Genomic DNA, 12,823 nt, shown 5'->3' on the forward strand with positions numbered 1-12,823 from the left:
CGAAAACTACGAGCTACGAGAACAGCAGCCAGTTTCCAAAGATGTATAGAAGTTAAAATGCATGCATTTGTTTACTTGCAATTCGTATATACATTGTTTTCACAACATCATCGTGAACTTTATAGTAAGGCCAATGTTACCTAAGGTCATAGAAAGAACAAAAAGTACGCAGAGAGTAACAAAAAAGAACCAAGGAGAGGGAAACATGAAAAAGTGTACAAAGCTTGAAATTCTAACTAAAACTCTGGCAACAATGGGAGGCCGCTGGCAACTCACGACACCCTTACACCAAGTAGGGTTTAAATACCTCGTTTAGGGTGCGTTTGTGTAGGAATAAACAATAAAAGTACAAAGTAAGGTTATCATAATAATGTTATCTTGATTTTTTTAAGAAAAGCTAAAATTTATTGGAAATCTTTGGAACCTCATAAAAACATACTTATTCCCACTTAGATACATTTTTCTCATTCATTGTTCGATTTTAGAGAACGATATCATTGAAAAGAGGAATAAAAATCCCACAATTTATTGGGAGCACCAAAATTTTCATTTTCCCTTTCCTCTTCTTTTCATGAATATTTTTCGTCTAGACGAGAAAAAACAAAAAATAAATAAATAAATCTGTCACAGAATTATTCAATTTATAAAGAAGTTTTGATGGTATGATTTTCAATACAATTGGTGTCACATTAGTGGAGAAAAATGTATCTAATTTTTTTTTTCTAAATCATGATTTTAGCTTAAATATCAAAAAGTTTTTAATCAAATGACTTGAAATTTTTATATGATGAAGGTATTATATATGTCTAAAACATATATAGAAATTGTGTATTTTGAATAATTAGAAAAAAAATTCATGGCATAGCGGACGGTCCCCTTGGCCATAAAAAAAAAAAAAAAAATTTGCACGACTGACATTTCTTTAGCATAAAAACGGGCAAGAAATATATACATACATACATATACCAAGGCACTTTCCCCAATTGTTGGGGGTAACCGACATCAACAAATGAAACAAAAACAAAAAAGGGGACCTCTACTCTACGTTCCTCCCAAGTTCAAGAAATATATACCTTGATAATATCTGGTGTTGGAGTACTCTCAGGGGATGGGGGCTGACTGGATCGGTGAGGCGTGGCATGACCCAAAGGTGATATTGGGGTGGTTAAAGGAGAAGGCGCAGGGGCCGCAGCTGTGTTCCTGCTTTCATTAGAGGATGAGGACTCAGAATTTGCAGCTCTGAACACCCTCAAATTTAATTTTCTTACACTCGGGTACTTCTTCGGCTTCAAGAAATCTTCTGTTGCTTCCTCATTAGGGTCATCCAAACCTTTGAAAAGCCAATGCCGATTGTTTCTGAAAAGCACAGCATTATCAATTTCATAAGCCAAACCACATATTAATTTCATAAGCCAAACCACATATTAAAGACACTATCGTGAAAGTAACAAGAGTAACCTTAATTATATAATATTTTTGTACATGAAAAATAACAAATAAAACTATTATAAGTACTATTTTCGTACATAAAACGATAAAAAAATCAATATCACAAAAATCCTTGAATCTGTAAAATGCCTGACAGAGGCTATTATTTGTTTGCCAAAATTTAGAAGAAAAAACTATTACTATTCTAATAGGCTGACCAGTAAAATCCTACAACTAAAAGAAGTTAAAACTTTATCTGATTTCCTTATTATTACTAATTTTGTACAAGACCTCTACTCTCTACGTTAGGCTGGAGGAACGTAGAGAGAAGAGGTCCCCTTTTTTGTTTTGTTTCATTTGTTGATGTCGGCTACCCCCCAAAATTGGGGGAAGTGCCTTGGTATATGTATGTATGTATGTACCTATAAAATTATAATAAAATAACTGATCACTGAGCTAGGATTCCTAAATCTAATGGGAAAATAAATTAAGATTCATAACATTCAAGAAAACAATCTATTAAAATTTCCTTTCAATAATTTCCAGTAGACTAAAATTTTTGACGGCAAAAATTCCCAATTATATTTCTAGGTTTAAATCTATAATTTTGATACTGATTTGAGATAAATCTTATATAACCAGTCTCTAACACTTTTTCTACATAGCAACACAGTTACTAGACAGGTTAATCCTAGATTTACAAGGATTTATAAGGATTCATATAGTGTAAATCCAAATCTCTTCATATAGCGGTAGAGATAACTTCAAATCAGCATTAAAGGGTAAGGACATCAACTTTTAAGACAATGAGAATGGATGAGAGGGAGTCACCTACCTCAGGCTTTAGTGAATTATAGGGCTTGAATATATAGTAAAATTTAGACGTAATATTTAGTTTTCCTGGCTATAAACTTGTCTTTTAATAAGGAGATTGATTAAAGCACAGCTGTAACTTGGCAGATAATGTCTCACAGGATTTTTATACAGGAGAGGGGGTTCCCAGCCTCCTCGTCCCTTCCCTTTTAGTCGCCTCTAACGACACGCAGGGATAACGTTGGCGCTATTCTAATTGTTTTTATGCCCCCGCGGCCACAGGGGCTGGAGGAACGTAGAGAGTAGAGGTCCCCTTTTTTGTTTTGTTTCATTGTTGATGTCGGCTACCCCCCAAAATTGGGGGAAGTGCCTTTGGTATATGTATGTATGTATGTAACTTGGCAGGGAAGCCCCTTGCCAGAAAACAGAGAAGTCATTTTGATTAATGTGACTTTTGGGGACAATGATTATTATTACTAGCTAAGCCACAACCCTAGTTAAAAGAACAGGGCTACAACAGGGAAAAATATCCCAATGAGGAAATAAATTATGAGAAGTAAATGAATAATATAAAATACAGACTAGTAACAAAATTTAAATAGATCTGCCATGTTAGAATTAACTGCATACCTAGTACTAAGTATTGGATGGTACAATCTCGGAAGATCTGAATGTAAAGGAGGGTAAGAAATATGGAAAGTCTTATGCAACATGAGAGAAGTTGAGTTAAAGGACTCAGATTTTTATAGTTTGGAAAAATTCAAATTACTTTTAAAATTTGTGATCTGTCCCAACATGAATAAAAACCATCCTTTAAGCCTTTTACCCCCAGGCTCTTTGGAAATTTCCAACCCTTAACCCCCAAGGGGTTATTTTTTTCCCAGCACATTTTGCAGTATATTTTTTTTAAATTGCTCTAACAGCCTTATTTTTTTTCAGAGAGAGGTCAGGTTGGTCTCATTCTCTTGGAAAATGCCTGAATTTTTTCAAAAAATTATCAAAAATACGAAAAAAAAAATTTTATAGCAATTTTTTGCAAGGAAGTACCGGTACGTCCATGGGGGTAAAGGGATGGGTTTTGTGAAACGTACCAGTACGTCCTTTGGGGGTAAAAGGGTTAATAAGAGACTCATCCATAGGAGGGAGGATGTCCCTATTACCAAACTGGCTGGCTAAAATCCTGGAATTACTGATCTTGGTCCTGATAAGTTGCAAAGAATAGCATCCTAAACGCCTCGTGAACCAGGGTTAAAAACCCCATCAGGTTCATGCACGGCCCAGGCAACCACTTTCTAAGACTTTATGGGTTTGCCTGAATATATCCATCCTCCCCCTCGTAAGGAGGATGGTGGAATGAACACCAATAGAAAAGCTGCTAGCTACAGATGAGGTTTACTTGTATCTACATCCACCCAGCTACATAATATTGCAAGAGTTAAACCACAAGAGAGAGGAAGAGAGGAAAACGGACCAGACACTTTCACTCTAGCCCTAAAATTATGTTGTAACTGCTATCTTAGACGTGATACTTTAGGTCCTATGATGGAGGATCACAACACCAGCAGCTGAGCAGCATCACAGGTTGTTTGACTGGCTAGATAGTACTGCACTGGATCCCTCTCTACTTGCGGCTTATTTTTCTTTTGCCTACACATACGCCGAATAATCTGGCCTATTCTTTACACATTCTCCTCTTTCCTCATACACCTGACAACACTTACGATAACCAAATGATGTTCTTCACTCAAGGAGTTAACTACTGTACTGTAATTATTCAGTGGCTACTTTCCTCTTGGTAAGGGTAGAAGGGGCTCCTTAGCTATGGTAAGCAGCTCTTCTTAGAGGACACTCCACAATCAAACCATTGTTCTCTGGGCCTGGGTAGTGCCATAGCCTCTATACCATGGTCTTTCACTGTCTTAGATTAGAGTTCTCTTGTTTGGATCTAGTATGCATCAACTCCCCTGGTATTATAACAAGTAAGGTTTTTCTTCAGTTGGGTCATCTAATGATGCCTTGATTTCATTAGTAGTTAAGACTGAGCAGACTGTCCATGATGTGTCACACTCGTGTAAGATTTGTATAAAATCTCAAGCAGATTGGAACAGCATTTTGAGGGGTCTTCAGAATTTGAATTGGTCACAATTGTATAAAAGTGTTGAGCATGTTGTTCTTTTGAGTGAGAATCTGGTTAACATAATTGATAGGCTTATTTCTTCTTGTGTGCTAATAGGCTTATTTCTTCTTGTGTGCTATTAGGCTTATTTCTTCTAGTGTGCTAATAGGCTTATTTCTTCTTGTGTGCTATTAGGCTTATTTCTTCTTGTGTGCTGGAGTACTGAGTGAAACAAACACTGGTTTAATGACGATTGCAAACATGCCTATTTGCAGAATCAGGAGGCCCATCCCCTTTGGAAGGGTAAAAATTAGATTTGACTTGGAATAACTATATTCAGCTAAGAGCTGTTGCTGAGAGTTTATGCTTCAACTTAAAAAGAATACAATTTAACCATTAAAGACCCTTTCTGGTACAACCCAGGAACATAAGTGCTGGGCTACCCTTAAATCAGCACTCTTTGGTGTAGGCTTAACAGTTCCTCTTTTGTTTAAACCAGATAGTTGAAGCCCCTATACAAGGGGACTGGGCTTCCCTGCCACCAGCAGGTAATCACCGGCTACTGCCAACACCTAATTGTAACTGCCAAGTTCCAGCCGCCCTTGAATCAATCTCCCACTAGAGGGCAGAAGTTTGTATTAGTGTAGGAACAAACTTGGATCTGATAGCACTGCCTGTTAATAATTTAGAATATAAATATTAAAAATAAAGATAAAATACACATATAGCCTATACCATCTTCTATTGGATTTATGAATAAACAAAATCTCAACCCTCGCAAAACTGTCTACTACAGTATAAGTAAAACCAAATACAAAAAACCTAAAAAACAAACTAAGTATTTAACTGAAATCTTTATCTATGACTTGTCTTTCATTTCTAAACATACATGCATCGTATGTGCATATCATATCAATAGTTTGCAATAACAGATAACCCTTTTACCCCCAAAGGACGTACTGGTACGTTTCACAAAAGCCATCCCTTTACCTCCATGGACGTACCGGTACGTCCTTGCAAAAAAATGCTATGAAAATTTTTTTTTTCATATTTTTGATAATTTTTTGAGAAAATTCAGGCATTTTCCAAGAGAATGAGAATAACCTGACCTCTCTATGACAAAAATTAAGGCTGTTAGAGCAATTTAAAAAAAATATACTGCAAAATGTGCTGGGGAAAAAATACCCCCCAGGTGGTTAAGGGTTGGAAATTTCCAAAAAGCCTGGGGGTAAAACGGTTAAATAATGAAGTGCTAAGACAATATTCTATATATAAGATTACAGCTAAGGGTCTGTGAATGCAAATTTGATATCCAGTATGTGGCTCTTGAGTACAAGAAAGGAAACCCATGAGGTAAAATGTTACATAATTCCAGAACTAATTCAGACAGCAAAACACTTGTGATAAATCTAAAGAGCTATGATAAGATAACCCTTTTACCCCCAGGCTATCTGGAAATTTCCAACCCTTAACCCCCAGGGGTTAATTTTTTTTCAAGCACATTTTGCAGTATATATTTTTTAAATTGCTCTAACAGCCTTAATTTTTGTCATAGAGAGGTCAGGTTGGTCTCATTCTCTTGGAAAATGCCTGAATTTTCTCAAAAAATTATCAAAAATATGCAAAAAAAAAAAAATTTAAAAAGTAGTTTTTTGCAAGAATGTACCGGTACGTCCATGGGGTAAAGGGATGAGTTTTGTGAAACGTACCAGTACGTCCTTTGGGGGTAAAAGGTTAACTTAAGCTTGAATGTTAAGAGACTATCTTAAAAGGTATGATAGTTAAAATATATATATATATATATATATATATATATATATATATATATATATATATATATATATATATGTATATATAATATTGCAGACTATGCAGTACATTGAAAAAAGATCCCTTGATAACCGATGAAAGAAATTTAGTATCGGGATATAAAGTATCATCAACTAAAGTCTTTGGCTACCATACATTCTCAATGCTTTTAGTTCTTTACGAAAATGACATAGATTCAGAAGATAAGCCCAAACATATATAAACTTGCATCTTGTTCATAATAAACCTTGATGCTTTCTTATTTTTCACTTAGAATCCTGCTAATATATCACCCTGACAAATGACTTGAGTACTCTATACATTTCTTCTCCACAAGACAGAAGACTGCGTGCACAAAAAAAATGAAATCATTTACTCTAAAATGTGTTTTCATGATGGATACATATTTCTAATAATTCAATACATGATGGATACATATTTCTAATAATTCAATAATCTTAAAAATATAAAGGACCTACTATGTTTGGGATTGAACATTAGAAGTAACATTTACTAGACTAGCCCTACAACTTCAAATAGCATTATGATCATGCTTGTTTTCGTATGCATAAAAATGTAATTTCAACGTGCATTAATGGTATTTTTCACATCAAAACTACTGTACTAGATATCTATGATTAATACATATCTATAAAACACTGGGAACAAATGCCACAAAACTGATATCAGACAGAATGTCAGTATACTTTATGTTAATTATGATTAACCTTATCAATACTGCCAATACGTTGGAACTTACAATTCTAAAGAAGCAATTAAAATCCTTAACTAACAAAACAAATATTGCCCGTTTACACAATAATAATGCTAACTCACTATCCAGGTACCATATGGTTGTCACTCATTATCCTAATCATTTTGGATGGGGTGTCTGACACGGGTAAAATCAACAGTCGTATTTTAACCCTTTTACACCCAGGCTCTTTGGAAATTTCCAATCCTTAACCCCCAGGGGGTTATTTTTTCCCAGCACATTTTGCAGTATATTTTTTTTAAATTGCTCTAACAGCCTTAATTTTTGTGATAGAGAGGTCAGGTTGGTCTCATTCTCTTGGAAAATACCTGAATTTTCTCAAAAAATTATCAAAAATATGAAAAAAAAAAAATGTTATAGCATTTTTTTGCAAAGACGTACCGGTACGTCCATGGGGGTAAAGGGATGGCTTTTGTGAAACGTACCAGTACGTCCTTTGGGGGTAAAAGGGTTAACTAACAAAACAAATATTGCCCTTTTACACAATAATAATGCTAACTCACTACCCAGGTACCATATGGTTGCCACTCATTATCCTACTCATTTTGGATGGGGTGTCTGACACGGGTAAAATCAACAGTCGTATTTTAAAAGTATAAATTTCTAAATAAACCTGACAGAAATATTACAATCAATCTGTAATGTGTAACTTACCCTTGATTATTGCTTTTGTTGATAGGCTTTGGCCGAGGTTTATTATTAGCAAACAGTGAAGGCGACAAGACATAGACAGGCCGAAAAGTACCACTTGACAACTTTGGACTGTTCTGATCAGCTGGGGGTGATGTGCTGCCTTGACCTTGAAGGAAATAATTCCAAACATGGAAAATTCAATAAGAGGAAATTAAACAATAAAATCTGGATTAAGTAATGTAAATTGAAAGAAAAATTTCAGGAAAAATTATATTTTCATAATAAAATAGATTTTTGAATATACTTACCCGCTGGTCATATAATGACGTGATCTAAAACTTATATAACCAGCGGGTAAGTTTTATATCTAAAAATGATATTTTCATAATAAAATAAATTTTTGAATATACTTACCCGCTGGTTATACAGTATAAGTTTTAGATCACGTCATTATATAACCAGCGGGTAAGTTTTATATTTAAAAATAATATTTTATGATATGAAAACTTCTACCCCTAATATGTTCTGATAAAGAGAAATCTACAAATTGAGAAGAAAGCAAACACACAATACCTGATGATGATGCAGATTTATTCGAAACAGCAATGTCAAATAGTGGCTTTTCAGTCATTGCTTTCACAAGTTTGCCAAGGTCAGGAAATACTCCTCCACTCATTCCTCCACCCATAGTATTCTGCTGAGGGAATCCAAACCCTGAGGGAAAAATAAATTCATGTTATATACAGTTAAGTTCATTCATATTTCTATGTGCATAGTGGCCAAACAAAATATATTAACCCTTTTACCACCCAAAGGACGTACTGGTACGTTTCACAAAACTCATCCCTTTACCCCCGTGGACGTAACGGTACGTCCTTGAACAAAAAGTGCTATAAAAAAAAAATTTTCTTCATATTTTTGATAATTTTTTGAAAAAATTCAGGCATTTTCCAAGAGAATGAGACCAACCTGACCTCTCTATGACAAAAATTAAGGCTGTTAGAGCAATTTAAGAAAAAATATACTGCAAAATGTGCTGGGGAAAAAATAACCCCCTAGGGGTTAAGGGTTGGAAATTTCCAAAGAGCCTGGGGGTAAAAGGGTTAATGTTTGTTTGTGATGCTCTTCAAGATTAAATGACACTAAACACCATGGAACAAATTTGCTTTTTCTAAAGAAGATACTTTTATGTATATTATCCCTTTCACCCCCAAAGGACATACCGGTACGTTCTTGCAAAACACTGTTAATTACACGTTTTTACTCATTTTTGATAATTTAATGAGAAAATTCAGGCATTTTCCAAAAGAATGAGACCAACATGACCTCTCTAGGACAAAAATTAAGCCTGTTAGAGCAATTTAAAAAAATTATATAGCAAAATGTGCTCGAAATTTAACCTTATGGTGGGGGTAAAAGGGTTAAGATATAAGAATAAGGTCTAGAGATAAAAAAAAAGAAAGCATAAAAAAAATTATAAGGGTACGAGAAGACTAAAACCATAGAGCATTATACTTAATAGGAAGATTTCAAATTACCAAGTATATAAATATTCTATATAAGAGCTAAGTTAATAAACATAACATAAAACGTTTGAAGACAAACTTCAGACAATGGAAGTTTCCTGTACAATCACAAGAGCTATGCCATCTTACCAGAAAAAGAACAAGGTATCCAACCAAAACGAGGAACAATAAAAAAAAAAGATGCCTTCAGTAATTTGGATTTATGAGCTGGACTTTTGAATTTAGGGCCATATGGTTCAGCACTGGGACCTTTAATACTATTCGGTGCCCCGGTATAACTGGAGGAAAACCTTTCAGTTGCACTACGAATAAAACTTGACGAAGGAAAAGGCTATTTTTGGAGTTAATGTGCTCTGTGGTCTCTAAGGACTTTTCTGTAAAATGCTAGAACTGGGAATCCAATATAACATAAAATACCAAAAAAAATTCCTTTCTTCTGCTTTGGGGCCAGTGTTTCAACGTGCAAATCTTATTATCCAGCGTGTGTAGGGGAAACCTAACTCTATTGAACCTGTCACAGCACCTCCAATGCTGAAAAGTCTGGTAACGGATGAGATGACATATCATCGAGAACTAATAAGGCTAGTATTTGTGTAGGAACAATTGAAGGTCATTTGTACTTTCAATATATAACCTGAGTCCTTCCCTTGGGTTGTATTTGTGTGGGAATGAATGAGAGGGCTAGTAGGAGTAATACCATGGGAGAGCAATCTAGCAGGCAGGTGAGAGGATGCACAACCGAATGCGAGCAGGCAGTTGAGAGGATGCGCGACCGATTAAAAGCAGATGAGGGCGTGCGATCGATCACAAGCAGGTGAGAGAGTGCGCCATGGATCGCAGGCAGATGACAGGGAGCACGATAAATCGCGAGCAACTGAAAAGGTGCATGACCTATCGCGAGAAGCAACCAGAGCAGGTAAGGTTGTGGCTTTTGATCTTGCACCTGCAATGGCGGTCTCTCAATAGTATGCAAACACCTAGTATCACTCTAATGGGAGAGCAAACCAGAAAGATGGACCTACCGGAAGCATGAGAAAGCACAAAAGCACAAACAGATTAGCGATAACATTCCAAAAGTTGCTCGCATAGTGGTGACGTTCTCAAAGTGTACTTGCCATTGCAACCATGAATGGCTTCATTCCAAAAGATAATTGTAGTTACAAACAGCTTTAGAGAAAGCACAATAGCGTGCAATTTTTTTTTCTTCGTCCTCGGTGAATGATTGAATGGCCAAAATAGTCTCTCCCACTGGGAGAAAAATGGTAGGAGCGACTTATTGTATATGAAACTCCTATCAATGATTTAATCGATTAATCATCCAAAAAATAAAAGGGAAAGGCAGCAGACCCATTTTCTTTAATATGTAGAAAGTCTGCAGACTGATTATGTTTCTGAGTCTGAAAGAACTTAAGGTACGAACAAGTACTCATACAAAAGTTTGCCTAAATGCAGAAAGCTGAATGTATGTGAGGATACGCCCTGGAGTGTTTCTTCATCAGTCTGGGAGGTCAAGTGCTTCAAATGAGCGTAATCAAAACACGAGTGTAATCGTGCACACCCTTTCAGGTCATAAGAGATATACAGTATTTCCCCTTGGGGAGAATGCAAGATCGTAATCATTTACACACATTCAGAGCATAGAGAAATATTACAAATTTTACAAGTAATTTGTATTTAAATGCTTCATTATGATAACACCGAGAGAGAAAGAAAAAAAAAGAGCCTCCTATGAGGGATTAAAGAGAATTTTTAAAGGAGACAAAGGACTCCAATGAATATACCTTACAAAAACATGTAACATTACTTGCAGTACTATCGAGAGAAAGAAAACAGAGCCTCCTATGAAGGATTAGAGAAAACTGTCAATTGAAAACAGACATAAATACCTCTCCCTGAAATTTTGAAAAGTAAATAGATAGGTACTCTGGTCAGCAGAAGGTTGCGTAAGGGACCACAAAAGTTGCGTAAATATAAGAAAAAGACGTTTTAACGATAAAATAAATTGTTTTTGTTAAAAATATTTTTTGAAACATGAAATATCACAAATTTTTAGTAATTTGTATTTTTCCTAACATACTTACCAAGAACTACTTCCTTAGGAGGTACCTGGAATCTCCTCTCAACCGACCAGAGTTTTGTGTAGTTTACCCTACTTCGGTTTTCTGTGAGGACTAGGCTACCCCAGGCGGAAGGATACGTGCCCTGAGGCTAGTCCCGATATATGTTCACCTAGCCAAAAAAACAGTAATCTAAATTTCCAAAATTCCATGTGGAATTCAAGAGTTGCACCATTTAACTTGGAGTAATACTGCACAACTATTTTTGCGGTAAATGTTATTTTGATATCTTGTGATCTACATTAGTCTTCCAGAATAGTCTACTTTATACTCAGTTTATCATTTCAATTCACCTTTCATCACCATTAAGCTTAGTACAGTGATACCTCGGTAGTCGAACGACTCTATACTCGAACAATTCGGAGTTCGACCAAAATTTTCGAGAAATTTTTGCTGCGGTGCTCGACCAAAAATTCGGTACTCGACCAGCCGAACACGTGACGACCGCATGGGCTTTGTGATGATCGCGCCATCTCGGCCACTCTCGCTTGTTCGGGAAGCATCAGTTCTCTCGAGAGCGTCACTCAGACAACGCGCGATCAGCATTCGTTGTGATTTAGTGATTTTCAGTGCTTTTAATTGCTTTTTTAGCTTTCATAATGAGTCCCAAGAAAGTAATGAGTGTTAAGGGGAAGGAGAAGAGGAAAACAGTGCGAACAACGATCGAGTTGAAGAAGGAAATTATAGCGAAATATGAGAATGGTGTACGAGTGTCCGATTTAGCGGTAGAATACGGAATGGCGAAGTCGACCATTTCTACGTTTTTAAAGCATAAAGAAATGATTAAGAAGGCGAATGTTGCAACGGGAGTTACGGCGGTAACTAAGCAAAGGCCACAAGTGATTGAGGAGATGGAAAAGTTGCTTTTAATATTTATTAAAGAAAAACAGTTGGCCGGGGAAAGTGTTAGTGAAGCGTTCATTTGTGAAAAAGCGTTGCATATCTATGAAGAATTAGTGAAGAAAAGTCCGAGTACCAGTGAAAGTGATTCATTTACATTTAAAGCGAGCAGGGGTTGGTTTGAAAAGTTTCGTAATAGAACAGGTATTCATCGTGTTACTAGGCATGGGGAGGCAGCTAGTTCGGATCAAATTGCAGCCGATAAATACGTGGGGGAATTCGATCGGTACATAAATGAACAAAATTTGATCGCACAACAAGTCTTTAATTGTGATGAGACTGGGTTATTTTGGAAGAAAATGCCAGCCAATACGTACATTACCAAGGACGAGACGAAGATGCCAGGTCACAAGCCAATGAAAGATAGGCTAACATTGTTGCTGTGTGCAAATGCAAGTGGCGATTGCAAGATCAAACCCTTGTTAGTGTACCACTCGGACAACCCCCGGGTGTTCAAACGAAATAATATTTGTAAAAGTGCACTACCAGTTATGTGGCGCTCGAACACTAAATCTTGGGTCACAAGACAATTCTTTACTGAGTGGATAAACGAAGTGTTTGCCCCCCAGGTTAAGGCTTACCTCATTGAAAAGAGCTTGCCAATGAAATGTCTTCTGGTTATGGACAATGCTCCTGCACATCCTCCAGGTCTCGAGGATGACTTGAAAGAAGAATACAGCTTTATCAAAATCAAATTCTTGCCCCC

General features: G+C 36.3%; 1 protein-coding gene across 6 annotated transcripts in view; it reads right to left on the reverse strand.

Moving 5' to 3' along the window:
- Positions 1-12,823, reverse strand: part of LOC137647297 (nuclear pore complex protein Nup98-Nup96-like) — a 181,947-nt gene that overhangs the window by 105,373 nt on the left and 63,751 nt on the right. For all 6 annotated transcript variants that reach the window (XM_068380719.1, XM_068380711.1, XM_068380726.1 and 3 more), the window contains exons 10-12: positions 8,148-8,288; positions 7,596-7,740; positions 1,074-1,356 (exon numbers count right to left, since the gene is read on the reverse strand). In XM_068380719.1, the coding sequence (XP_068236820.1) occupies positions 1,074-1,356; positions 7,596-7,740; positions 8,148-8,288 (569 nt within the window). The remainder of the gene's footprint in view (positions 1-1,073; positions 1,357-7,595; positions 7,741-8,147; positions 8,289-12,823) is intronic.

Source organism: Palaemon carinicauda, chromosome 1, assembly GCF_036898095.1.
Source record: "Palaemon carinicauda isolate YSFRI2023 chromosome 1, ASM3689809v2, whole genome shotgun sequence".
Taxonomy (NCBI): domain Eukaryota; kingdom Metazoa; phylum Arthropoda; class Malacostraca; order Decapoda; family Palaemonidae; genus Palaemon; species Palaemon carinicauda.